Source organism: Mustelus asterias, chromosome 29, assembly GCF_964213995.1.
Source record: "Mustelus asterias chromosome 29, sMusAst1.hap1.1, whole genome shotgun sequence".
Taxonomy (NCBI): Eukaryota; Metazoa; Chordata; class Chondrichthyes; order Carcharhiniformes; family Triakidae; genus Mustelus; species Mustelus asterias.
The window spans coordinates 16205290-16232629 of NC_135829.1; the positions used below are offsets into that span (position 1 = coordinate 16205290).

A 27340-nucleotide genomic window follows, 5' to 3' on the forward strand; every position below is an offset into this window, starting at 1 on the left:
ACAGGCTTGGAGGGCCGAAGGGCCTGTTTCCTGTGCTGTACTGTTCTTTGTTCTTTGTTTAACTAGTGATGGGCAATAAATGCTGGCCAACCAGCGACGCCCATGTCCCATGAAGGTGAATAAAAAAATACAGAAATGGAAATGGACGGTCTTGCTGATGGAGATGATTCTAGTGTTGCGAGTTAAGCTCTGGGGCAGATAGGATGCTAAAGTTTGGAACAGTCCAGTTTATTCTGTAAGAAGTCTCACAACACCAGGTTAAAGTCCAACAGGTTTATTTGGAATCACGAGCTTTCTGAGCGCTGCTCCTTCATCAGGTGAGTCAATCAGATCATGGCTGATCTCTCCCTGGTCTCAAATCCACCTGTCCACATCCCCCCATTTTTTAAAATTAGAAATATATCTATCTGCTTCTTGAAACGATTTCATGATTCAGATTCCACCGCGCTATGAGGCAGCGAGTTCCACAAATTCACCCCCCCTCTGCGAGAAGTAGTTTTAAATCTACCGCCTCTCAACCCCTACCTGTGACCTCTTGTTCTAGATTGCCCCACAAGGGGAAACAATTGATCTATGTTTACTTTATCAATCCGGTTGCCCAGTGGTTAGCACTGCTGCCTCAGCATCCGGGTTCGATTCCCGGCTTGGGTCACTGTCTGTGCGGAGTCTGCACGTTCTCCCCATGTCTGCGTGGGTTTCCTCCGGGTGCTCCGGTTTCCTCCCACAGTCCAAAAGACATGCTGGTTAGGGTGCATTGGCCGTGCTAAATTCTCCCTCAGTGTACCCGAACAGGCGCCGGAGTGTGGCGACTAGGGGATTTTCACAGTAACCTCTGTAAGCTTACTTGTGACACTAATAGATAAACTTTAAATAATCCCTTTCAGTATTTTATATACCTCGATCAGATCCTCTCTCATCCTTCTAAATTCCAGCGAGTACAAGCCCAAACTGTTTAATCTCTCCTCATACGTCAACCCTTTCATCCCTGGAATCAATCTGGTGAACCTTCTCTGAACTGCCTCCAGTGCCACCACATCCTTCCCCAAATAAGGAGACCAAAACTGGACACAATACTCCAGATGTGGTCTCACCAACACCCTATATAATTGCAGCAACACTTCTCTACTTTTATACTCCAGTCATTGAAACATAGATCATAGAAATCCTACAGTGCAGAAGGAGGCCATTCAGCCCATCAAGTTTGCACTGACAAAAATCCCATCTAGATCCTATCCCTGTAACCCCACATATATACCCCACTAATCCCACTAACCTACGCATCCCAGGACACTAAGGGGCAATTGAGCATGGCCAATGCACCTAACTTGCACATCTTTGGAGTGTGGGAGGAAACTGGAGCACCCGGAGGAAACCCACGCAGACACAGGGGGGGGGGGGTAAGGTGCAGACTCCACACAGACAGTGACCCGAGCCGGGAATCGAACCGGGTCCCTGGAACTGTGAGGCAGCAGCGCTAACCACTGTGCCACCGTGCCGCCCTTTTGCATTGCCTTCAGTCAACACAGCCTTACTCTCAAGGAGCTCCAAACCATCCCCTCTTCCTGATCCTCCAGACTTAATGCCAATCCCAAACTCTGCCTGGCGCCGAGTTTGGCTTTGCGGTGTACCGCAGAATGCTTCTGAGTTCAAGGCTCAATCATGCGCTTTTTTGGAACGATGAAGCGTGAGCCACGTATCATTCTGAGAGATTCCTCTCTGTCAAATCTCAGCTAGTGTTCTTTACCTTTAAATCGAATTTCTGTCAAATGAGAGAATATCTTCTGGTAAGCAGGGTTGAAGGACCCGTTCTGAAACAGAGACAGTCTGTTAGGTTTGGGAGCTGCCATCGTTCCACATGCAACGCGTGAATCAACGCACAAGTGTTTCAAATAAGTACCTGAATGAGGATGCCCAGGACAGCTAGCCCATCACCTTTGTCTTGTGCCATGGAAATATTGCTGTACTTCTCCGAGTTATAGTGGACAATATGTAACTGAATTGACAGAAGCAGAGATGAGAGGTCACTGGCTCGTTGTACTAAATTGCTGCCCTGATAATCTCATTTGTACAGTTTCATTCTCTGGGTTCCGTACTGCTTCAATACATCAAAGTAAATAACACTGCGGACTCTAAAAATGTTAAACTGAAAACAGAATGAGGTGGCAAAACTTAGCAGGTCCAGGAGAGAGAGAGAGAGAGAGAAACAGAGTTAATGTTTTGTGTCCAATGTGACTTTTTTTTGGAACTGTTCAGAAGAGTCGCATTTGACTCAAAATGTTGGCCAGAATCTTCTACTCTGTTTAAGTGTATTTATCAGTGTCACAAGTCGGCTTACGTTAACACTGCAATGAAGTTACTGTGAAAATTCCCCTGGTCGCCACACTCCGGCGCCTGTTCGGGTAAGAAACATAGAAACCCTACAGTGCAGAAAGAGGCCATTCGGCCCATCGAGTCTGCACCGACCACAACCGCGGGTACACTGAGGGAGAATTTAGCACGGCCAATGCACCCTAACCAGCACGTCTTTCGGACTGTGAGAGGAAACCGGAGCACCCGGAGGAAAGCCACGCAGACACGGGGAGATTCTCTGGGTTCCGTACTGCTTCAGTACATCAAAGTAAATAGCACTGGGGACTCTAAAAATGTTAAACTGAAAGCAGAATGTGGTGCAAAAGCTCAGCAGGTCTGAGGGAGAGAGAGAGAGAGAGAAACAGAGTTCATGTTTTGTGTCCAATGTGAATTTTCTTTGGAACTGTTCAGAAGAGTTGCATTTTTGTCTCAAAATGTTGGCCAGAAACTTCTACTTTGGGTTGTACATTGGGCGGCTGGCACAGAGTTGACAATGATTTCCGTTGGTGAGGGGGCACGGTACCATCTTGCAGTCTCCAGCTCCTTAGTTATCAATCAGCAAGGAACTCGGCAAACCCAGGACGCAGAGACAGGAAGTCGCTCTCCCCATGGCGGGGGGGGGGTCAACTGTCTGGGTGCCATGTTTTAAGAGAACCCAGTCAAACCCACACCCAACCCCCCTGCCACCGGCTGCCCTCCCCATCCACCCCAGGCAGCCTACACCCTCCCTCCACAGGCAGCATGGTGGCACAGTGAGTGGCTGTATCTGTGGAGTCTGCACGTTCTCCCCGTGTCTGTCTCCTCCGGGTGCTCCGGTTTCTTCCCACAGTCTGAAAGGGTGAGGCGGATTGGTCATGCTAAATTGCCCCTTAATGTCGGGGGGGATTAGCTGGGTGTGTGGGGGTTACAGGGATCTGGGTGGGACTGTTTTTGGTGCAGGGTCATGGGGCTGAATGGCCTCCTTCTGCACTGTAGGATTCTTTGGTTCTATGCAGGGAACCGATGAGGTGCAGCTGTGGTACACCCTGTCGATGACTCACACTTTGGAGACTGTTTCCAGACACAGTTCAGCGCGGGACGCAGAGTGCTCGCTGTGAGCACTGCGGAAGCGGCTGCCTGTAGGCAAACTGAGTGGTCAGATCCGGGCAGGATGGGGATGTAACTCAGATGAACAAAGACGAGGCTGTCTGTATGTCTGGTGGTGCTTAAATGCTGGGGGGCACTTTATTCAATCCTGGATTCCAGGGAACCGTGAAGCAAATTTTAAATAAAAAGATCACGTTGGCGTTTAGTGGGTTTTAGCTTTTTCTCCAGAAGAGGACAATTTGATACAGATGGTGGAGATCTGTCAGACTCAAGTGTCCTGTGATCAGTCTGTGTCGTAATTATCCTGTCTTTCTCAGGAGGAAGCCAATTTTATTTTGTTTCCATCTGTAGGTCAGACGGCCTCCTCACACACTGAATGTGAATTCACTTTCCTCTGCTGCAGATTGCTCGGCCTGTGTGTATGGCACCTGAAGAAGGGGCTTGGAGCTCCGAAAGCTTGTGTGGCTTTTGCTACCAAATAAACCTGTTGGACTTTAACCTGGTGTTGTTAAACTTCTTACTGTGTTTACCCCAGTCCAACGCCGGCATCTCCACATCATGTATGGCTGCTCCCAGGGGGCGGCACGGTGGCACAGTGTGTTAGCACTGCTGCCTCACAGCGCCAGGGACCCGGGTTCGATTTCCCGGTTTGGGTCACTGTCTGTGCGGAGTCTGCACGTTCTCCCCGTATCTGCATGGGTTTCCTCCGGGTGCTCCGGTTTCCTCCCACAGTCCGAAAGACGTGCTGGTCAGGCGGATTTGCCATGTTAAATTGCCCCTTCGTGTCCAAAGTTTATTTATTAGTGTCACAAGTAGGCTTACATTAACACTGCATTGAAGTTACTGTGAAAATCCCCTAGTCGCCACACTCTGGGGCCTGTTCGGGTTACACTGAGGGAGAATTTAGCACGGCCAATGCACCCTAACCAGCACGTCTTTCAGACGGTGGGAGGTAAGCAGAGCACCCGGAGGAAACCCACGCAGACACGGGGAGAACGTGCAGACTCTGCACAGACAGTGACCCAAGCCGGGAATTGAACCCGGGTCTCTGGCGCTGTGAGGCAGCAGTGCTAACCACTGTGCCACCGTGACGCCCAACGTGCAGGTTAGGTGGATTGGCCAATGCTAAATTGCCCCTTAGCGTCCAAAGATGTGCGGGTGAGGTGGATTGGCCATGCTAAATTGCCCCTTAGTGTCAGGGGGATTAGCAGGGTAAATATGTAGGGTTACAAGGATAGGGCCTGGGTGGGATTATTGTCGGTGCAGACTCGATGGGCCGAGTGGCCTCTTTCTGCACTGCAGGGATTCTGTGATGCTATTCTACTCCGGTCACTCCCTCGGCTGCTGAAATCACCAACATTAACATTCCCACGCCTCTGAACCAGGTCCCGGGTCACACAGGAACCGCAATGTTGGGAATCTCTCTGATCGTGATGTGGTTTTAAATTCCAGCCTCCCCCCGGGGTTTGTACCTTTGGACAGCTGCAGAAATGTTTGGAATCTGAGCTCCAGTCATTCCCTACCCCCCCGCACCCCTCACCCACCCCCTCTCCCCCCCCCAACCCCCACAGCAGTTCAACCTCCCCTCCCCCATCTGGCCCCCAATTTGTTGCTGGGCTAAAGTCCTCTTGCCCGGCTGTCCAATCAAGGGGCATTTTATTGTGAGGGCAACAAGCAGAGATGAGAGCGGATCAGAGGCAATGGTTTCATTCTCTCCGCACACAAAGCTCTCTCCTTGCTCAGGGCTACTGAATATTCACAGCGGTTTAAATAGTCCTTTTGCCTTTACACAAACCATATCAAAGGGGGTCACGGGTCCCGAGAGTGAAATTTGGGGGAGGAGGGGCAGTCTTCAGTTTTTAACCTCAACTCTCAATGTGGCTCGAGGGAGAATGAGGGAAGGGAACAAAATAACCAGACGGAGAGCGAGGGAGAGAAAAGGGGGGGAAGGGAGAGAGGGAAGGAGAGAAAAAAAGACAGGGATGGAGAGATTTTTGATTTGATTTGATTTATTATTGTCACATGTATTAGTATACAGTGAAAAGTATTGTTTCTTGCGCGCTATACAGACAAAGCATACCCTTCATAGAGAAGGAAAGGAGAGAGTGCAGGATGTAGTGTTACAGTCACAGCTAGGGTGTAGAGAAAGATCAACTTAATGCGAGGTAGGTCCATTCAAAAGTCTGACAGCAGCAGGGAAGAAGCTGTTCTTGAGTTGGTTGGTGCGTGATCTCAGACTTTTGTATCTATTTCCTGACGGAAGAAGGTGGAAGAGAGAATGTCTGGGGTGCGTGGGGTCCTTGATTATGCTGGATGCTTTTCCGAGGCAGCGGGAAGTGTAGATAGAGTCAATGGATGGGAGGCTGGTTTGCGTGATGGAGTGAGAGAGAGAGAGCGCAAAGGAAGGGGATGGAGGAAGAGCACGTGGGACAAAGGTAGAAGGGAAGGAGAGAAAGGCAGAAGGGCGGCACGGTGGCGCAGTGGTTAGCACTGCTGCCTCACAGCACCAAGGACCCGGTTCAATTCCCAGCTTGGGTCACTGTCTGTGCGGAATCTGCACATTCTTCCCGTGTCTGCCTGGGTTTCTCCCGGGTGTTCCAGTTTTCTACCACTCTCCAAAGATGTGCAGGTTGGGTTGATTGGCCATGCAAGATTGCCCCTTAGTGTCAGGGGAACTAGCAGGGTAAATACGTGGTGTTAGGGAGGTAGGGGCTGGGTGGGATTGTTGTCAGCGCAGACTCAATGGGCCATCACTTAATTCAAGGGTGAATAATTACACAAGTTTAAAAATCTCAGTCACATCGGGAAAGCAGACCCAGATAAGAGTCAAGGGCCATTCAATTGAACGATGTGCAGCTGCAGTTCATGTCTTCCCATTAGAACAAGGAACTATGGAAAGGGAGGTTGATAGACCATTCGTCAGAGATATAACTATCATTGCTTGATGATATAACGGGAACAAGTTATAACTGGACGCTATACCCTTATGTATGCATGACGTAACCTTAATCAATAACTGTGAGTGGATAGAGATAACTCCTATACTTTTATTGGTATACGCTAATTACTTGTAATCAAATTTGAAACTATAACTATAATTGCTTGTGGATTTCTGAATTCTGCACACTGACTGGTCTGAATGGCTTAGTCGGGAACCTGTAGCGCTACAGTTGTCAATAAATCACCTTGAACCATTCCGTGACTTTGTCTGGCTACTTTAGGGAAACAATAGCTTAAAATACAACAAGAAAAACATCATGACAGCCACGTAACAAAGGGCAATTAAGGATGGGCAACAAATGCTGGTCTTGAAAGTGATAAGACCATAAGATATAGGAGCAGAATTAGGCCATTCAGCCCATTGAGTCTGTTCCATCATTCAATCATAACTGATAGGATTCTCATCCCCATACTCCTGCCTTCTCCCCATAACCTTTGATCCCCTTATTGATCAAGAACTTATCTATCTCTGTCTTAAAGACACGCAATGATCTGGCCTCCACAGCCTTCTGTGGCAATGAGTTCCACAGATTCACCACCCTCTGGCTGAAGAAATCCCTCCTCATCTCAGTTTTAAAGGAGCGTCCCTCCACTCTGAGGCTGTGCCCTCGAGTTCTAGTCTCTCCCACTGGCGCAAACATTCTCTCCTCGTCCACTCTATCTAGGCCTCTCTGTAAGTTTCAATTAGATACCCCCCTCATCCTTCTAAACTCCACCGAGTATAGACCCAGACTCTTCAACCGCTACTCATTTGACAAACCCTGGGATCATTCTTGTGAACCCACATCCCCATGAAAGAAAAAAAAAACACCTTCAGATCCTGAGCTAGTGAACGGCACTACATAAATGCAAGTCTTTCCTTTTAGGCCCAGGAATAAGGCTTTTAAGTGACCCGGGCTGGGTTGAATGACCTTACCTCTGACGGATAATGTCTCCCATGGACGGTGTGTTCTGAGCCCAAATCCTCCACTTCACTCCCCCAGTGCAGATGGAGCTGCACTGCAGTGTAACGGTGAGACATTATAACCATTTGCATGTTGGATGGCAGGTTCATTTTTACTGCAACGAAAGGTAAGTAGTCAGTGAAATCCAGAATATCGGCCTATGGATATCCAAATTTCCACTTAAGTCTTGAACCATAGACTGTGTTATTGTCAGCCCCCAATGATTGACTGGATGTAGGCAACTTGTTGTAACACACATTGAAGACAATCGTTCCCGTAATGACTTCAACAAGATCCATGAGGTTGGACTCTTGGAGTATGAGCTCCCTGTTTGAGCTAATGATTACTTGCCCAATCAGGAAGTATACATAGTGAGGAGTAACGCAAAATCCTGCAGATGCTGAAATCTGAAATAGAAAAATGCTGGAAAATCTCAGCAGGTCTGACAGCATCTGTGGAGAGAGAATAGAGCCAACCTTTTGAGTCTAGATGACCCTTCGTCAGAGTTTATCTTTCAGATTCCGGCTACTCTCTCTCCACAGATGCTGTCAGACCTGCTGAGATTTTCCAGCATTTTTTTGTTTTTGTTTCAGATTTCAGCATCCGCAGTATTTTGCTTTTATCTTCATGTTTAACTCTCTGCCACTTCTCTTCCAGGAATGCCATCCCTGAAGAAATACCGCTCTTCTCTCCGACAGGATTTACAGCTCTGACGAAGGGTCATCCAGACTCGAAACGTTGGTTCTATTCTCTCTCCACAGATGCTGTCAGACCTGCTGAGATTTTCCAGCGTTTCTCTATAATGAGGAGTGTCAGATCTACTGACACTCTGTATTCTGACTTCATACCTGAAGCACTCGTAGGAGTGGAAATAAGTCTGCAAACAAAAGGGAATTTGGTGAAGGGACACCGGCCTCGGAGGAGTTATATCAGTGGCGACAAGGATGGGATTCTGTAATGACCTCAACGAGGCCCATGAGGTTGGAGGCACTCTTGGAGTATGAGCTCCCTGATTGAGGTCTTAATCACCTGCCCAATCAGGGAGCCTCACCTGTCTATAAATATGGGACTACTGACACTCTAGATTCCGACTTTGTATCTGAACTACTTTCAGAGTGGGATTGAGTTTGTAAATAAAGGGAATCTGGTGAAGGGACACCGGCCTCTGAAGAGTTACTTCAGTTCCCTCAGTGGCTGGCAGTCTCGCCTGGATCAGTTGGTGGTAGCTTCATGTTATATATTTAAAATGGTTGCAGGTTGCTTTAGGAGCTGACCTCATGATTTGACAATAATGTCATTAGGGTGTTTGCAGAGGCTGCAGTTTTACGTTCAGTTTTTGTACACTGTGCAGAGCAGAGAACATCTCTTTTAATAAAACCTGTTGTATGTTAGTTGAATCTTGCAAACCTTGTAATTTTTTGCTAAAACCCACAACCCCTAACACAGGTAGAACATCACAGCTCAAATCCCATTCCAGGGACTCAAGCACACAAAGCAAGGTTGACAACGCTCCAGTGCAGTACTGAGGGAGTGCTGCACTGTCAGAAGCTCCGTCTATTGGATAAGACATTAAACTAAGGTCGCTCCTGCACTCTTGGATGAATGCCAAAGATCTCATGACGTTACTGTGAAGAAGAGGGAAGAGTTTTTCTTTGTGTCCTGCCCAACAATTATCTCACAAACAACATCACAAGAGATTATCTGGCCATAATCACATTTTAAAAAAATATTCATTAGTGTCACGCGTAGGCTTACATTAACACTGCAATGAAGTTACTATGAAAATCCCCTAGTCGCCACACTCCGGCGCCTGTTCGGGTACATTGATGGAGAATTTAGCACGGACAATCACCCTAACCAGCACATCTTTCGAACTGTGGGAGGAAACCGGAGCACCTGGAGGAAACCCACGCAGACACGGGGAGACTCCGCACAGACAGTGACCCAAGCTGAGAATCAAACCCGGGTCCCTGGTTCTGTGAGGCAGTAATGCTAATCACTGTGTCACTGTGCACACAGCAAGCTCCCCTGGGCTGCTGAGTTCCGTAATTTACAACAATGGAGACAGTTCATGCCATGAAGCATTCGGGACGTCCTGAGGTTGCAAAGGGTGCTGTGTAAATTCCATTCATTTTTTTAAAAAGTCAAATGCCTGATTTTATTGCCGTTCAAGAGAGAATCAATATTAATTTGGAGGGAATGATCTCATTTGCAGGCCTGATTTGGTTTAGTTTTGGTAGAATAGTGCTAAATGGAATTGGACTACTGACCCGGAGCTTGTGAGGGTGCATTATTAAACTGCCAATTCTGCACAAAACTAGTGTTGTGGATCAGTCGTAATAATTGTGGACGATGTCCAGAATTAATAGCTATGGAATCCAGAGAGAATCTATAATGGGTGCCTTTAACTTGCAAGCTCCCCAGTGCCAGATGGGTGGGGATACCACTCCCCCCTCCACCCCCAGTACCACCCACGCAGGATTCCTCCCCCACCCTCTGCCAGAGCCTCTCACTACCGGGTACACGCACACACACACACACGCACATGGGCAAATGCACATAGGCAAATGCACATACGCACGCACACACACGCGCACACATACACACGCACACATACACACGCACACATACACACGCACACATACACACGCACACATACACACGCACACATACACACGCACACATACACACGCACACATACACACGCACACATACACACATACACACGCACACATACACACGCACACACACATACACACGCACACACACGCACACACACGCACACACACGCACACACACACGCACACAGCCACTGCGATAGCCCAATGTGTTAAACATATTAAAGTTTTTAAAGTTTATTTATTAGTCACAAGTAAGGCTTTCATTAACACTGCAATGAAGTTACTGTGAAAGTCCCCTAGTCGCCGCACTCCGGCGCCTGTTCGGGTCAATGCACCCTAACCAGCGCGTCTTTCAGACTGTGGGAGGAAACCGCAACACCTGGAGGAAACCCACGCAGACACGGGGAGAACGTGCAGACTCCACACAGACTGTGAGCCAAGCCAGGAATCGAACCCGGGTCCCTGGTGCTGTGAGACAGCAGTGCTAACCACTGTGCCACCGTGCCGTCCCATGTTATTGCAATACTTTAACTCAGCAAAAAGTAAAATCTCGCCCAAAGTCAACGGATCATTCCACGGTCCAGCCCTCGCCCGCTCCGATCCCCGTGGTGGGCGGAATGTAAAATCCAGACTATAGAGTCAGTGGGATATACCGCATGGAAACAGGCCCTTCGCCCCAACCCACCCATGACGACCAGGTTTCCTAAACTGAACTGGTCCCATTTGCCTGCGTTTCCCTCTAAACCTTTCCCATCCGTGTATCTGTCCAAATGTCTTTTAAATGTTGTAATTGTACCCTCCTCCACCACCTCCTCTGGCAGCTCATTCCGGACACGCACCACCCTCTGTGTGGAAAAAGTTGCCCCTCGGGTCCCTTTTAAATTTCTCCTCTCACCTTAAACCTATGCCCTCTAGTTTTGGACTCCCCTACCCTGGGGAAAAGACCTTGGCTCTCCACCTTATCAATGCCCCTCAGGATTTTATAGAGCTGTATAAGGTCACCCCAGAAATTAGCTGGTTTAAGAACAAATGGCAGATTTAAAATTTGCGTATTCGATTGGTTCAACAGCTCTCCGTTCTAATTGGTGGATTTTGTTCAGGATTTCCGTTCTTCATTCTGATTGGTTGGGGGGAACGTGCGTCACTCTTGCCTCTTACCTGCATGTCCGTCATTGGTCAAGGACAGGTTCTCTGTTGCTGATAGGTTGTAGCCTAGCAACTGGATGGGTTCCAAGGATGAGTCATAGATGGAAGTGTCGAAGTCTATTGGGGATTGCTGGTGATTTCCACACTCTGGATAGTCTAATGGCCAGTGATCTTCTCCATGGGGCCCTGGGAAGGAAACACCATCCTTAGTGCTTAGCTCTGATACAAGTCGTCACATTTCAAACAGAATTAAGATGTAGGATTTTGCAGCTGTCACATTGCTTGCTATCATGCAATGGTAGGAGATCGCCAGGTTAGTCTTCAGAATCCTGCTTGACTATTAATCCAGAAACTCAGCTAATGCTCTGGGGACCCGGGTTCAAATCCCGCCACGGCAGATGGTGGAATATGAATTCAATAAAAAAACATCTGGAATTAACAATCTACTGACCATGAAACCCATTGTCGATTGTCAGAAAAACCCATCTGGTTCACTAACCATCTGGTTCCTTTAGGGAAGGAAATCTGCCGTCCTTACCCGGTCTGGCTTATATGTGACTCCAGACCCACTGCAATGTGGTTGACTCTCAATTTCCCCTCCAAAATGGCCTGGCAAGCCACACAGTTGTTTCAAGAAGGCAGCTCACCATCACCTTCTCAAGGCAACTAGGAAATACCAACCGACGCCTCTACTTTCTCAGAAGACTAAGGAAATTTGGCGTGTCAGCTACGACTCTCACCAACTTTTACAGATGCACCATAGAAAGCATTCTTTCTGTATCACAGCTTGGTATGGCTCCTGCTCTGCTCAAGACCACAAGGAACTACAAAAGGTCGTGAATGTAGCCCAATCCATCATGCAAACCAGCCTCCCATCCATTGACTCTGTCTATACTTCCCGCTGCCTTGGGAAAGCAGCCAGCATAATTAAGGACCCCACGCACCCCGGACATTCTCTCTTCCACCTTCTACCTTCTGGAAAAAGATACAAAAGTCTGAGGTCACGTACCAACCGACTCAAGAACAGCTTCTTCCCTGCTGCCATCAGACTTTTGAATGGACCAACCTCGCATTAAGTTGATCTTTCTCTACACCCTAGCTATGACTGTAACACTACATTCTGCACTCTCTCGTTTCCTTCTCTATGAATGGTATGCTTTGTCTGTGTAGCGTGCAAGAAACAATACTTTTCACTGTATGTTAATACGTGTGATAATAATAAATGAAATCAAATCAAAATATGGCACAAAAACAGAAAATGCTGGAAAATCTTAGCAGGTCTGACAGCATCTATGGAGAGAGAATAGAGCCAATGTTTCGAGTCTGGACGACACTTCGTCAGAGCTAAGGAAATATGGCAGCTAGTGTGCACACAGTAATGACCCACAACCAACAATGTGATAATGAGCAGGTAATCTGTTCTAAAAGATGGGGTTTGAAGGCTAGATATTGACCAAGACATTGGGGAGAGATCAGCCACTCATTTACTCCTGTGACTATTACCACCATGACACCCCTTACTTCTCTAATGTAAGAATAATTGAATGGCTTCAGCTGCCCTGCAAGAAATCACCTACTTCCCTTTCTGAAAGCCCATTCAGGCGGCACAGTGGCACAGTGGTTAGCACTGCTGCCTCACAGCACCAGGGACCCGGGTTCGATTCCAGGCTTGGTCACTGTCTGTGTGGAGTCCACACGTTCTCCCCGTGTCTGCATGGGTTTCCTCCGGATGGTCCAGTTTCTTCCCACAGTCCAAAGATGTGCGGGTTAGGTGGATTGGCAATGCTAAATTGCCCATTGGCATCCAAAGATGTGTAGATTAGGTGGATTAGCCATGGTAAATTGCCCCTTAGTGTCCAAAGATGTGTAGGTTAGGGGGATTGGCCATGATAAATTGCCCCTTAGTGTCCAAAGATGTGTAGGTTAGGTGGATTGGCCATGATAAATTGCCCCTTAGTGTCCAAAGATGTGTAGGTTAGGTGGATTGGCCATGATAAATTGCCCCTTAGTGTCCAAAGATGTGCAGGTTAGGTGGATTGGCCATGCTAAATTGCCCCTTAGTGTCCAAAGATGTGTAGCTTAGGTGGATTGGCTATTGCAAATGCGCAGGGTTACGGTAGGGTTGTGGGCCTTGGTAAGATGCTCTTTGGAGGATCGATGCAGACTCAATGGGCCGAATGGCCTCCTGAATTGTAGGGATCTGCGGCCACAGATGGCCGGATAAGATTCAGAGCATCGACTCTGGGGTGAAGTCCCTCCCAGGTCCACGGGAATGGGGATTAATTATTTCAATCAACTTCTATCTCCGATTAGTGACACTATTAAAAATCACCATTTTGCTCACTTATTTAAGCAAGAGATTTCCTCTCCAGTTTCATGTTGTGTAATTCCACTCCTTTGCTCACTTTCACAGCCCACACTCCTCCTATACAATCTCATATCTCATTCGGCAACAAATCCCAGCCTATTAGATCATAGTTCCATGATGAAAATGTTGGGAACAAAAGGCCAATTTCTAAATGTTGGAATTAAAATTGAAATTTCGTTTTTGAAATCTTACAGAAAATGGAATCTCCTGGGCTTTAACCTGGGCTGGATATTGGGGGAAGATGGCGGTTGACAAGTCACATCGCCAGCCTCGGTAAGCCAATGTTTTTCAGTTGGCTGATCAGACTGAAAAGTGAGAGGCCACAAAGCCCAAAGTCTCAGACGGCTGAAAAGTTTCAGACATGACTAGCCGCTTCCCAGTGAAGCTTCATCAGTCCACAGGGTCAATCCCCGCTCTCCCACCGGACGCAACATTCCTGCTGAGGGCTTCACGGATCGGCTAAGTTGCTTGTGTGTCTCCAATATAGTGAACACAGGCTGTGCACAATGATTGTTCCAATTCCCCCTCAACACCTTCCAGTTAAGAAAAGTGAACTGATCAAAGGAACCGCTCACAAAAACGGCCATTCAAGTGACTTTGAGTTGTGTAGCCCTTGTCTCTATAAACTCTGATGTGGAGATGCCGGTGTTGGACTGGGGTGGGCACAGTAAGAAGTGTCACAACACCAGGTTAAAGTCCAACAGGTTTATTTGGAATCACGAGCTTTCGGAGCGCTGCGCCTTCATCTGGTGAGTCACCCGATGAAGGAGCAGCGCTCCGAAAGCTCGTGATTCCAAATAAACCTATTGGTCTATAAACTCCAACGGCACGGTGGCACAGTGGTTAGCACTGCTGCCTCACAGCGCCAGGGACCCAGGTTCAATTCCAGCCTCAGGCTACCGTCTGTGTGGAGTCTGTACGTTCTCCTGTGTGTGTTTCCTCCGGTTTCCTCCTACAGTCCAAGGATGTGCAGGCTAGTTTGATTGGCCATGGCCTCAGTGTCCCAGGATGTGTAGGTTAGGGGGATTAGCGGGGTAAATATGTAGGGTTACAGGGAGAGAGCCTGGGTAAGATGCTCTGTCGGAGAGTCAGTGCAGACTCAATGGGCCAAATGGCCTCCTTCTGCACTGGAGGGATTCTATGATCTGCGGCATGGTAGCACAGTGGTTAGCAGTGCTGCCTCACAGCGCCAGGGACCTGGGTTCGAATCCCAGCTTGGGTCACTGTCTGTGTGGAGTTTGCATGTTCTCCCCGTGTCTGTGTGGGTTTCCTCCGGGTGCTCCGGTTTCCTCCCACACTCCAAAGATGCGCGGGTTAGGTTGATTGGCCATTCTTAAATTGCCCCTTAGTGTCAGTGGGTTAGTAGGGTAAATAAGTAGGATTATGGGGACAGGATTGTGGTCGGTGCAGACTCGATGGGCTGAATGGCCTCCTTCTGCCCTGTAGGGATTATAATTCCTATGTAACCTGTCGCAGTAACTCCTGCTCCTACTTAAACACTGCAGTGAAAAAACCTGATGCAGGTAAACACAACAGAGTCCCGTCATTTTATAAACCTACGTCTGATCAATTCCTCAGCTCAATGAGGATGGTTTTCACTGGAAACTAAATCTAGTGGCCATCCTGTGGACCCCTTTAACAGCCCCGTGTCCCCCTCCCAGTATGTGAGGAAATCAAAAGTGGTCTAACACAAGCCAACTCAAGGTTTTATACATGGACAAAGTGCTTTGTTTCACGGAGAATGATCCTGGGACTACACCCTCAAACCCTGTTGACTTTAGTGATCATTTCACATCATTGGTGATGAACATTTAATGCGTGATGCACTATAGCGCCCACATCTTTCATCAAAGGTGGTGCCCTGCAGAGCTTACGCACGCTCAGACCTGCCCACACGCAGAACACAATTTTCCTACAAGAAAGACATCGTTTAGATCCAACTCTTCCCCCCCCACCCCTCCCCTCCAGACTTTACTGGAAGTTGTTTCATGTCATTCACTGATATTTACATGTTGCACAATTCTTACAGCGTTGTAATGACTGTCAGACAAGGTTTATCTTTCCCACTGGCACAGCAGCAACCTGGCACAGTGCAGGAACTGTGGCGCTGTCAAGCTCAGGAAGCAAGGTACGCTATGGAGGCGGAGTGGTGTGGGCTGACACTGGGCAGGGGCAGAGAGATGCTCTCTCAGGTGAACCCGACACTCACCAATGTTAACAAAACGGGCCGAGACGGCAAGGTCGACAGTCGCCCAGTTTTACCACAATGGGAAAATCCAAGCCAATGTAAACATAGAATCATATCATAGGATCCCTACAGTACAGAAGGAGGCCATTCAGCCCATTGAGCCTGCACCAACTCTCCAACAGCGAATCTTACCCAGGTCCTCTCCCCCATCCTATCCTAGTAACCCCACATATTTACCCCACTAATCCCCCTAACCTACAAGACACTAAGGGGCAATTTAGCATGGCCAATCCCCCTAACCTACACATCTTGAGACACCAAGGGGCAATTTAGCATGGCCAATCCACCTAACCTACTCATCTTTGGGGAGGTGATGGCCCAATGCTATTAATCCAGAAACTCAGCTAATGTTCTGGGGACCCGGGTTCAAATCCTGCCATGGCGGATGGAGGAATTTGAATTCAGTTAAAAATATCTGGAATTAAGAATCTACTGATGACCATGAAACCATTGTCAACTGTCAGAAAAACCCATCTGGTTCACTAATGTCCTTTAGGGAAGGAAATCTGCCGTCCTTACCTGGTCTGGCCTACATGTGACTCCAGAGCCACAGCAATGTGGTTGACTCTCAACTGCCCTCGGGCAACTAGGGATGGGCAATAAATGCTGGCCCAGCCAGTGACACCCATGTCCCATGAATGAATAAAAAAAATCTCTGGAGTGTGGGTGGAAATCCGAGCACCCGGAGGAAACCCACGCAGACACGGTGAGAACGTGCGGACTCCACACAGACAGTGACCCAAGCCGGGAATCGAACCTGGGTCTCTGGCACGGTGAGGCAGTAGTGCTAACCACTGTACCGTCCATAAATGGCCTGGCTTCTTGGAAAAGTGAAGGGAAAGTTCAGCAAGTCTCCAATAAATTAGTGAGCTGTGGAATTTGAGTCAACATTGGGGTGGCACAGTGGGTTAGCACTGCTGCCTCACAGCACCAGGGACCCGGGTTCAATTCCGGCCTCGGGTCACTGTCTGTGTGGAGTCTGCACGTTCTCCCCGTGTCTGCATGGGTTTCCTCCGGGTGCTCCGGTTTCCTCCCACAGTCCAAGCGGGTTAGGTTGATTGGTCATGCTAAATTGAACCTAGTGCCGGTGGATTAGCAGGGTAAATGAGGGTTACGAGAAGAGGGCCTGGGTGGGATTGTGGTTGGTACAGACTCGATGGGCCAAATGGCCTCCTTCTGTACTGTAGGGATTCTATAGAGCTGGAATACACCTGATGGCACAACAACATAAATAGGCCCTTGTTCTCCACACATGGCAGCATCAGGACATGCTAGAATAATTATTGAACAGGACTCCCAAGTCAGCTACACCACAGAAACCTCAAGTGCTCGTCAGAAAGGATCCCAGATTACTCCCAGGCCCTGTGGTCACTGTGACAGGTCCACCCTCTGCCCTATCCCCGTAATCCCATCCATTTATCCTGATAACCCCCCTAATGTACACAACTTGGGATATTAAGGGGCAATTTAGCAATCCACCTAACCTGCTCGCCTTTGGACTGTGGGAGGAAACCGGAGCACCCGGAGAAAACCCACGCAGACACGGGGAGAACGTGCAGACTCCGCACAGACAGTGACCCAATGATGGAATTGAACCCGGGTCTCTGGCGCTGTAAGGCAGCAGTGCTAACCACTGTGCCACCGTGCTGCCCTGGAATTAACAGTCTAATGATGACCAAGTAACCATTATTGTTTATGATAATTAGCTACACCACAGAAACCTCAAGTGCTCGTCAGAAAGGATCCCAGATTACTCCCAGGCCCTGTGGTCACTGTGACAGGAAACCACCTCCGACAGGAAACGGTTTTAACCTGGAGGCCTTGTGCAACAGGAACAGAGCGGGACGCCGAATCTTCCCTCTTTGCCAGCCCAGACTCAGAGGGCAGCACTCCCGCCTCTGGATTAGAAAGTTCTGGGTTCACGTGCCAGCCCCGAGACCCAAGAGGAAAATCTAGGTCGACACCCTACTGCGGGAGTGCTGCACTGTCAGAGGTGCCATCCTTCAGATACGGCATTTAACCAAGGCCCTGTTTACCATTTCAGATGGATGCAGAAATTCACGGCACTATTTGAAGAGTATGAGGGGGGCTTATCCCGAGTATCTTGGCCAATATGATCCTTCAACCAATATCTTTAGTAAAACAAACAACCAGTGGTAATTATCACATTGCTGTTTGTGTGTGAATCAGCTTGTTACTGTGCCTACATTCACACAGCATAGTGGTGTTAAAAAAGTTTAAAGTTTTATAGTTTATTTATTAGTCACAAGTAGGCTCACATTAACACTGCAATGAATTTACTGTGAAAATCCCCTAGTCGCCACACTCCGGCACCTGTTCGGGTACACTGAGGGAGAATTTAGCACGGCCAATGCACCTAACCACCATGTCTTCTGGACTGTGGGAGGAAATCGGAGCCCCCGGAGGAAACCCACGCAGACACGGGGAGAACGTGCAGACTCCGCAGAGACAGTGACCCAAGCCGGGAATCGAACCCGGGGCCCTGGCGCTGTGAGGCAGCAGTGCTAACCACTGTGCCGCCGTGCGTGCTATCACTGCACTATTAATCCAGAGACCAAGGGTTCAGTTCTGGGGATACAGGTTCGAATCCCACCATTCAATAAAAATCATCACTACAGTGCAGAAAGAGACCATTCGGCCCATCAGGTCTGTACCGACTCTCTGGCGGAATATCTTACCCAGGTCCACCCTCTGCCCTATCCCCGTAATCCCATCCATTTATCCTGATAACCCCCCTAATGTACACAACTTGGGATATTAAGGGGCAATTTAGCAATCCACCTAACCTGCTCGCCTTTGGACTGTGGGAGGAAACCGGAGCACCCGGAGAAAACCCACGCAGACACGGGGAGAACGTGCAGACTCCGCACAGACAGTGACCCAATGATGGAATTGAACCCGGGTCTCTGGCGCTGTAAGGCAGCAGTGCTAACCACTGTGCCACCGTGCTGCCCTGGAATTAACAGTCTAATGATGACCAAGTAACCATTATTGTTTATGATAATTAGCTACACCACAGAAACCTCAAGTGCCCGTCAGAAAGGATCCCAGATTACTCCCAGGCCCTGTGGTCACTGTGACAGGAAACCACCTCCTACAGGAAACGGTTTTAACCTGGAGGCCTTGTGCAACAGGAACAGAGCGGGATGCCGAATCTTCCCTCTTTGCCAGCCCAGACTCAGAGGGCAGCACTCCCGCCTCTGGATTAGAAAGTTCTGGGTTCATGTGCCAGTCCCAAGACCCAAGAGGAAAATCTAGGTCGACACCCTACTGCGGGAGTGCTGCACTTTAGGAAAGGAAATCTGCTGTCCTTACCTGATCTGGCCTACATGTGACTCCAGACTGAAAGTAACGTGATTGACTAAACGCCCTCTCCTCTAACATGTCCAAGCGAACCACTCAGTGGGCAACAAGTACAGGCCCAGCCAGGGACGCCCACACCCCATGAAAGAACAGGAAATAAAATCCATTGCCTACATTACTACAGTAACTACACACAGAAGGTACCTCAGTGACAGTAAAGTCCTGAGGCTATGGAAAGGGCTACATAAATGCAATACTTTTTGACCCAAGATCCCTCCATCGAAAGCCTTCCCTGGTAAAATGACGTGATGGGGAGCTGCCGGCGTTGGACTGGGGTAGACACAGTAAGAAGTCTCACAGCACCAGGTTAAAGTCCAACAGGTTTATTTGGTAGCACGAGCTTTTGGAGCACTGCCCCTTCATCAGGTGAGTGGAGGTAAAATGACCACAGAGAAGGGGGGAGAACCCTCTAATCGGGTGGCACGGTGGCACAGTGGTTAGCACTGCTGCCTCACAGCACCAGGGACCCGGGTTCGATTCCCGGCTTGGGTCACTGTCTGTGTGGAGTTTGCACATTCTCCCCGTGTCTGCGTGGGTTTCCTCCGGGTGCTCCGGGTTTCCTCCCACAGTCCGAAAGACGTGCTGGTTAGGGTGGATTGGTCGTGCTAAATTCTCCCTCAGTGTTACCCGAACAGGCGCCGGAGTGTGGCGACTAGGGGATTTTCACAGTAACTTCATTGCAGTGTTACTTGTGACACTGATAAATAAACTTTACCTTTTTAGCCACACTCTCTGACCGCGTGCTGCATCCAACGTGCGTACGCTCCTGTAAGCCAGACTCTCAGTCAGGGCTGCTAGCAATCGGGAAATTCAGACTTTGAAAGAAAAAGTTGATGACAAAAGAAAAATCACATCAGCAGTCTCTGCTTTCTTAATCCCTATGCAAAGTCAAACCAAGCTGGAACTTGACTTTGTTGTAACACACTGTGGCAACTGACCGCAGGGTTCATGGTGAGGAGCTATTGTTTTATTGCAATGTACCTTCAATAGAGCTGTCACATGTTGATGAATTAATTTTGACACAGAAGTATAAAGCACTGACACGGAAATCTCTCACTCTTGTAAATCCTTCAGCGCTAATCCTGGACCAACACCACTCCCTGTAACCTTTACTGGCAATGATTTTGTGAATATATCGAGAGTTCGAGTGCTAACGGCGTGGAATTTAGTTTTTAATCTTTATTCAGTTGTCTCGAGAAACTTAGAAGAAGCATAGTACACCGACACTGTAGAAGGAGACCATTTGGCCCATCGAGTCTGCACCGACCACAATCCCACCCAGGCCCTTTCCCCATAACCCCACATATTTACCCTGCTATTCCCCTGACACTAAGGGGCAATTTTGTCAATCCATCTAACCCGCACATCTTTGGACACTAAGAGGCAATGTCACATACCTAACTTACACATCTTTGGACACTAAGGGGAAATTTAGCATGGCCAATCCACCTAACCTACACATCTTTGCGGGAGGAAACCAGAGCACCTGGAAGAAGCCCTTGCAGACTTGGGAGAACGTGCAAACTCCACACAGGCAGTGACCAAAGCCAGGAATCGAGCCCGGGCCCCTGGCGCTGTGAGGCAGGAAAGGATGTCCCGAGGCATGGTACATTGGGGAAACCATGCAGATGCTACGACAACGGATGTTTGAACACCGCTCAACAATCACCAGGCAAGACTGTTCTCTTCCTGTTGGGGAGCACCTCAGTGGTCACGGGCATTCGGCCTCTGATCTTCAGGTAAGCGTTCTCCAAGGCGGTCTTCACGACACACGACGGCGCAGAGTCGCTGAGCAGAAACTGATAGCCAAGTTCCGCACACATGAGGACGGCCTAAACCGGGATGTTGGGTTTATGTCACACTATCAGTAACCCCCCCACAGCTTGCCTCTTGGACTTGCAGAATCTCACTGGCTGTCCTGTCTGGAGACAATACATATCTCTTTAACCTGTGCTTAATGCTCCCTCCACTCACATTGTCTGTATCTTTAAGACCTGGTTGGCTGTAGGGATTCGCATTCTAATCAGTATTCTGTAACTTGATTTTGTGTCTCTGTGCCCTGTTTGAGAGCACATTTCCACTCCATCTGATGAAGGAGCAGCGCTCCGAAAGCTAATGGCATTTGCTACCAAATAAACCTGTTGGACTTTAACCTGGTGTTGTTAAAACTCTTGCTGTGAGGCAGCAGTGCTAACCACTGTGCCACCGTGCCGCCCCAAAGCATCAGCTCAAAGAAATAATTTAATTTCTATCATGTCTTTTACGGCCTCTGGACACTCCAAAGCTCGTCACTGCTAATGGCATGTTTTGAACGGTCTTAGTTTAGCAAATGCAGCAGCCAACTTGGAAACAGCCAGATCCTAAAAGATCATCTGTGTACCTGAATGACAAACATTAGCTCAGGGAGTGCTGCTTAGACAGAGCTGCCGTCTTTTGGATGAGATGTGAAACTGCCATCCCGCCTGCTCTCCAGGCTCCACGTAAAACTAATCCGAAGAAGAGCAAGGAAGTTCTCCGGGCTTAGGGCGGCACGGTAGCACAGTGGTTAGGGCGGCACGGTAGCACAGTGGTTAGGGCGGCACGGTAGCACAGTGGTTAGCACTGCTGCTTCACAGCTCCAGGGACCTGGGTTCGATTCCCGGCTTGGGTCACTGTCTGTGTGGAGTTTGCACATTCTCCCCGTGTCTGCGTGGGTTTCCTCCGGGTGCTCCGGTTTCCTCCCACAGGCCAAAGATGTGCGGGTTAGGTTGATTGGCCATGTTAAAAATTGCCCCTTAGTGTCCTGAGATGTGTAGGTTAGAAGGATTAGCAGGTAAATATGTAGGGATATGGGGGTAGGGCCTGGGTGGGATTGTGGTCGGTGCAGACTCGATGGGCCGAATGGCCTCTTTCTGTACTGTAGGGTTTCTATGATTTCTCCACACTAATTGGCGTAAGCTTTTTAAAAATCTTATTTTTGCCTTTTCCCAGGGGATCACCATACTGTGATAGGAACAGGAGTCGGGCTTTCAGCATCTTGTATCTGCTTCACCTAACCCTATAGTCCAATTACACCAAGGACAAGATTCTAAATGCAACCAGGAACAACCTCCAAGAATGACAATCCAACTGTGAGCAATGAAAGAAACCCCCAGACAAGGCTACCATTACAAGATGCATCATAGAATCCCTACAGTGCAGAAGGAGGCCATTCAGCCCATCGAGCCTGCACCGACAGCAATCCCACCCAGGCCCGAGCCCCGTCAACTCACATGTTGACCCTGCTAATCCCTCTGACACTAATGGACAATTTAGCATGGCCAATCCACCTAACCCCATGTATTTGCCCTGCTCATCCCCCTGATGTGGAGATGCCGGCGTTGGACTGGGGTAAACACAGTAAGAAGTTTAACAACACCAGGTTAAAGTCCAACAGGTTTATTTGGTAGCAAAAGCCACACAAGCCATTGGAGCCTTAAGCCAGGGCTTAAGGCTCCGAAGGCTTGTGGCTTTTGCATCCCTCTGACACCAAGGGGCAATTTAACATGGCCAATCCACCTAACCCGCACATCTTTGGACAGTGGGAAGAAACCGGAGCACCCGGAGGAAACCCATGCAGACACGGGGAGAACATGCAGACTCTGCACAGACACCCACTAAATTTGAAAATTTATTGTAAATAATTATACTTCTTTGGAAAGGGGTGGGGGAGGCAGTGAAAATATCTTTAAAAAGAAAGGGGGGTGTTGTAATATTGGAAGGAATCGCAGAATGACATCACTAGAAGGGCAGTGTGTCATGTGATCCAGCCTCAGTTTCACTTCAGTCTGGAATATAACACGGTACAGGCAGCCCTGCCATTGATGTCTTCAAGTTTCCTACTTTCATTTACCCTGTTCTCCTGTGACTAAATAGTATAAGTCTAAGTTTTTTTTATTGGTATCACAAGTCGGCTTACATTAACACTGCAGTGAAGTTACTGTGACAATCCCCCAGTCGCCCACACTCCGGCGCCTGTTCGGGTTACACTGGGGGAGATTTTAGCACGGCCAATGCACCCTAACCCAGCACGTCTTTCAGACTGTGGGAGGAAACCGGAGCACCCGGAGGAAACCCACACAGACACGGGGAGAACGTGCAGACTCCACACAGACAGTGACCCAAGCCGGGAATCGAACTCAGGTCGCTGGCACTGTGAGGCAGCAGTGTTAACCACTGTGCCACCGATCCTTGTCACACAGTAAGTGGTAAGCTTCCCAGTGGGTATCTTGAATCACACCTGGAGTGAAACACCTTATGCTCACCCTAATGCCAAAATCAAATGTAAAAACGTAAGGTCTAGGCTATCTTCATAAAACACCTTGGGGTTTCTGGCCTGGATATTAACACTATTCACAGGTTAACATTTACAAAGATTCACTGCAGCCTCATGTGCAACATTATCCAGTATTTAATTATATTACAAAGGAGGCAAGAGCTGAATTCGACTACAATGCTAATGGTGCTGAGATTTCAGAGTGATTTGCAGATATGCTTACTGTGGGAAATCATTCTAAATTCTTGTGGTGGACAACATGAACCACACACCCATGGCAACCTCCACAAGAACGCCAGATTTTACAAGCTGCTTTGTTACTCAAAGCCTGAGATGTGTTTCCATAAAGGATTAGCGTGACCCATCATTCCCATTATCTATCTTCTTCGAAAAGGTCAGTGGAAAACCAGCTCAAGGAAGATGGGAATAGAATAAAATCCTGACAGTGCAGAAAGAGGCCATTCAGCCCATCGAGTCGGCACCGACCCATTGATAGAGCATCCCACCCAAGCCCTATCCCCGTAATCCCTTGCATTTACCCTGCTAGTCCCTCTAACCTACACATCCTGGGACACTAAAGGGCAATTTAGCATGGCCAATCCACCTAACCCGCACATCTTTGGACACTAAGGGGCAATTTAGCATGGCCAATCCACCTAACCCGCACATCTTTGGACACTAAGGGGCAATTTAGCATGGCCAATCCACCTAACCCGCACATCTTTGGACACTGAGGGGCAATTTAGCATGGCCAATCCACCTAACCCGCACATCTTTGGACACTAAGGGGCAATTTAGCATGGCCAATCCACCTAACCCGCACATCTTTGGACACTAAGGGGCAATTTAGCATGGTCAATCCACCTAACCGTACACATCTTTGGACACTAAGAGGCAATTTAGCATGGCCAATCCACCTAACCTGCACATCTTTGGACACTAAGGGGCAATTTAGCATGGCCAATCCACCTAACCCGCACATCTTTGGACACTAAGGGGCAATTTAGCATGGTCAATCCACCTAACCTTACACATCTTTGGACACTAAGGGGCAATTTAGCATGGCCAATCCACCTAACCTACACATCTTGGGATACGAAGAGGCAATCTGGAATATGGGGGGAAACCCATGCAGACACGGGGAGAATGTACAAACTTCACATAGACAGTGACCCGAGCTGGGAATCAAATTCGGGTCCCGTGAGGCAGCAGTGCTAACCATCGTGCTACCCATAAATCATGCTATTTTGTAACCTTATGGCAGTGGAAGCAAAGGACCTCCGTGAACAGATTTTTCCTGGCAATAGGTATTCTAAAGCATCTAAAGGGAGCCTTTCAAATTGAGGATATAAAGAACGAGAGGGATCACTGATGATGGTCTGAACTTTCCTCTTGAATGCGTTGTTCAATAGGTTATCGAGGTGTGTCTGTTTACCAATGATTTTACCTGCAGTGCTGACAATTCTGGCCAACTTACTTCTATATTTCACACTCAGTTTACCATAACAGACTGTCGTGTTGAATTTTAGGATACTCTCCACCAGACTCTCCACCAGCACTTCCTCCAGGTACTCCGGTTTCCTCCCACAGTCCAATAGACGTGCTGGTTAGGGTGCATTGGCCATGCTAAACTCTCCCTCAGTGTACCCGAACAGGCGCCGGAGTGTGGCGACTAGGGGATTTTCGAAGTAACTTCATTGCAGTGTTAATGTAAGCCTACTTGTGACTAATAAATAAACTTTAACTTAATATAGATCAGACGTTAAGCTTCACAGAGAAGACCAACTGTATTTTTAAAAAGGCAAGTCTGTTTTTAATTAGGAAACTGAAGGGGTTTGGAATGAGTTGCCCATCCGGCAACTAGGGATGGGCAATAAATGCTGTACACTTCTCAAAAACACCTCCACTCATTCCAAACCCCTTCAGTTTCCTAATTAAAAACAGACTTGCCTTTTTAAAAATACAGTTGGCCTTCTCTGTGAAGCTTAACGTCTGATCTATATTAAGTTAAAGTTTATTTATTAGTCACAAGTAGGCTTACATTAACACTGCAATGAAGTTACTTCGAAAATCCCCTAGTCGCCACACTCCGGCGCCTGTTTGGGTACACTGAGGGAGAGTTTAGCATGGCCAATGCACCTAACTAGCACGTCTATTGGACTGTGGGAGGAAACTGGAGTACCTGGAGGAAGTGCTCTCAGATGAGTGAGGCGATGGTCTAGTGGTATTATCGTTAGACTATTAATCCAGAAAGTCAGCTAATGTTCTGGGGACCCGGGTTCGAATCCCACCACGGCAGATGTGGAATTTGAATTCAATAAATAATTATCTGGAATTAAGAATCTACTGATGATCATGAAACCATTGTTGGAAAAAACTATCTGGTTCACTAATGTCCTTTAGGGAAGGAAATCTGCCGTCCTTACCCGGTCTGGCCTACATGTGACTCCAGAGCCACAGCAATGTGGTTGACTCTCAACTGCCCTCCGGCAACTAGGGATAGGCAATAAATGCTGGCCCAGCCAGTGACGCCCATGTCCCATGAATGAATTTTTAAAAACCCACGCAGACACGGGGAGAACGTGCAGACTCCGCACAGACAGTGCCCCGACCTGGGAATCGAATCCAGGTCCCTGGAATTGTGAGAAGTCCCAAAGGAGAAGGGAGGTAGAGAGAGAGGCTATTGGCCATGCTAAATTCTCCCACAGTGTACCCGAACAGGTGCTGGAGTGTGGCGACTAGGTGATCTTCACAGTAACTGCAGTGTTAATGTAAACCTACTTGTAACTAATACCTTTACTTTGTTCACTGCCGTTTCCGGGTTAATGTACTCCGGTATAACCACTGACTTCAGCTGAACAATGGCTACGGGACAGTACTACTGGGTAAGATTAATTTACAACACAGGGAATTAAATAATAAAACTCACTAACGCACCCAACCTCACTTTGTAACACCCAACCCATTGGCCAACATATTAAATTAAAGTCGTTGATAGCACCATTGTAATGTTGTGTAAAGATTAGTTACAGTATTAAATGACTACTTTGTAACTGTCTTTTTAAACGAAATAGATGATAGGAACTAAAAGGGAGTAAAGGGATGTTATAGGCAAGATAATAATAGGTAGAAAGGACATGCCAAAAAGATTAGCGTTACTAAATGGGCGGCACGGTAGCACAGTGGTTAGCACTGCTGCTTCACAGCTCCAGGGACCTGGGTTTGATTCCCGGCTTGGGTCACGGTCTGTGTGGAGTTTGCACATTCTCCTCATGTCTGCGTGGGTTTCCTCCGGGTGCTCCGGTTTCCTCCCACAGTCCAAAGATGTGCGGGTTAGGTTGATTGGCTATGCTAAAAATTGCCCCTTAGTGTCCTGGGATGCGTAGGTTAGAGGGATCAGTGGGTTAAAATATGTAGGGATATGGGGGTAGGGCCTGGGTGGGATTGTGGTCGGTGCAGACTCGATGGGCCGAATGGCCTCTTTCTGTACTGTAGGGTTTCTATGATTTCTATGATCTATAAATGTTAATAAATCATTGGGTCAGAATGATAGGTTGATGAAAGAAACCAAGGTGTAAGAAGTATGCTGCTGTTCGTGTCTTTCAGTCCCACTGGATACAGGGGTTCACACAATGAGAAACCCCATTGGCGGCAACAGCACCAGAAAGTCCCGCCAGCAGCCAGTGGCACCCCTCCCCCCCACCACGAAACAGCGGCTGGGGCATAGACTGCCCTAGTGCCACATTGTGTGGAAACACACAGTTCAAATGGTCCCCAGGGCTGATTTGGTCAGTTAGCAGATGTCAATCGGGTTTATAGGGCAGAAGTGGTCCAGGCGGGCATCAAAATTAATCTGCATCCCCTGATCAGACAGGGTGTCAACTCCCAGTGATACGGGTG

The 27340-nt window shown here is 48.2% G+C and overlaps 1 protein-coding gene across 1 annotated transcript in view; it reads right to left on the reverse strand.

The window, feature by feature from the left end:
• The window catches only part of ca12 (carbonic anhydrase XII), a 64764-nt gene that overhangs the window by 24716 nt on the left and 12708 nt on the right, over window positions 1-27340 (reverse strand). Inside the window, exons 3-6 of the mRNA XM_078200138.1 lie at window positions 11159-11332; window positions 7352-7494; window positions 1898-1993; window positions 1745-1808 (exon numbers count right to left, since the gene is read on the reverse strand). Of these exons, the coding sequence (XP_078056264.1) occupies window positions 1745-1808; window positions 1898-1993; window positions 7352-7494; window positions 11159-11332 (477 nt within the window). The remainder of the gene's footprint in view (window positions 1-1744; window positions 1809-1897; window positions 1994-7351; window positions 7495-11158; window positions 11333-27340) is intronic.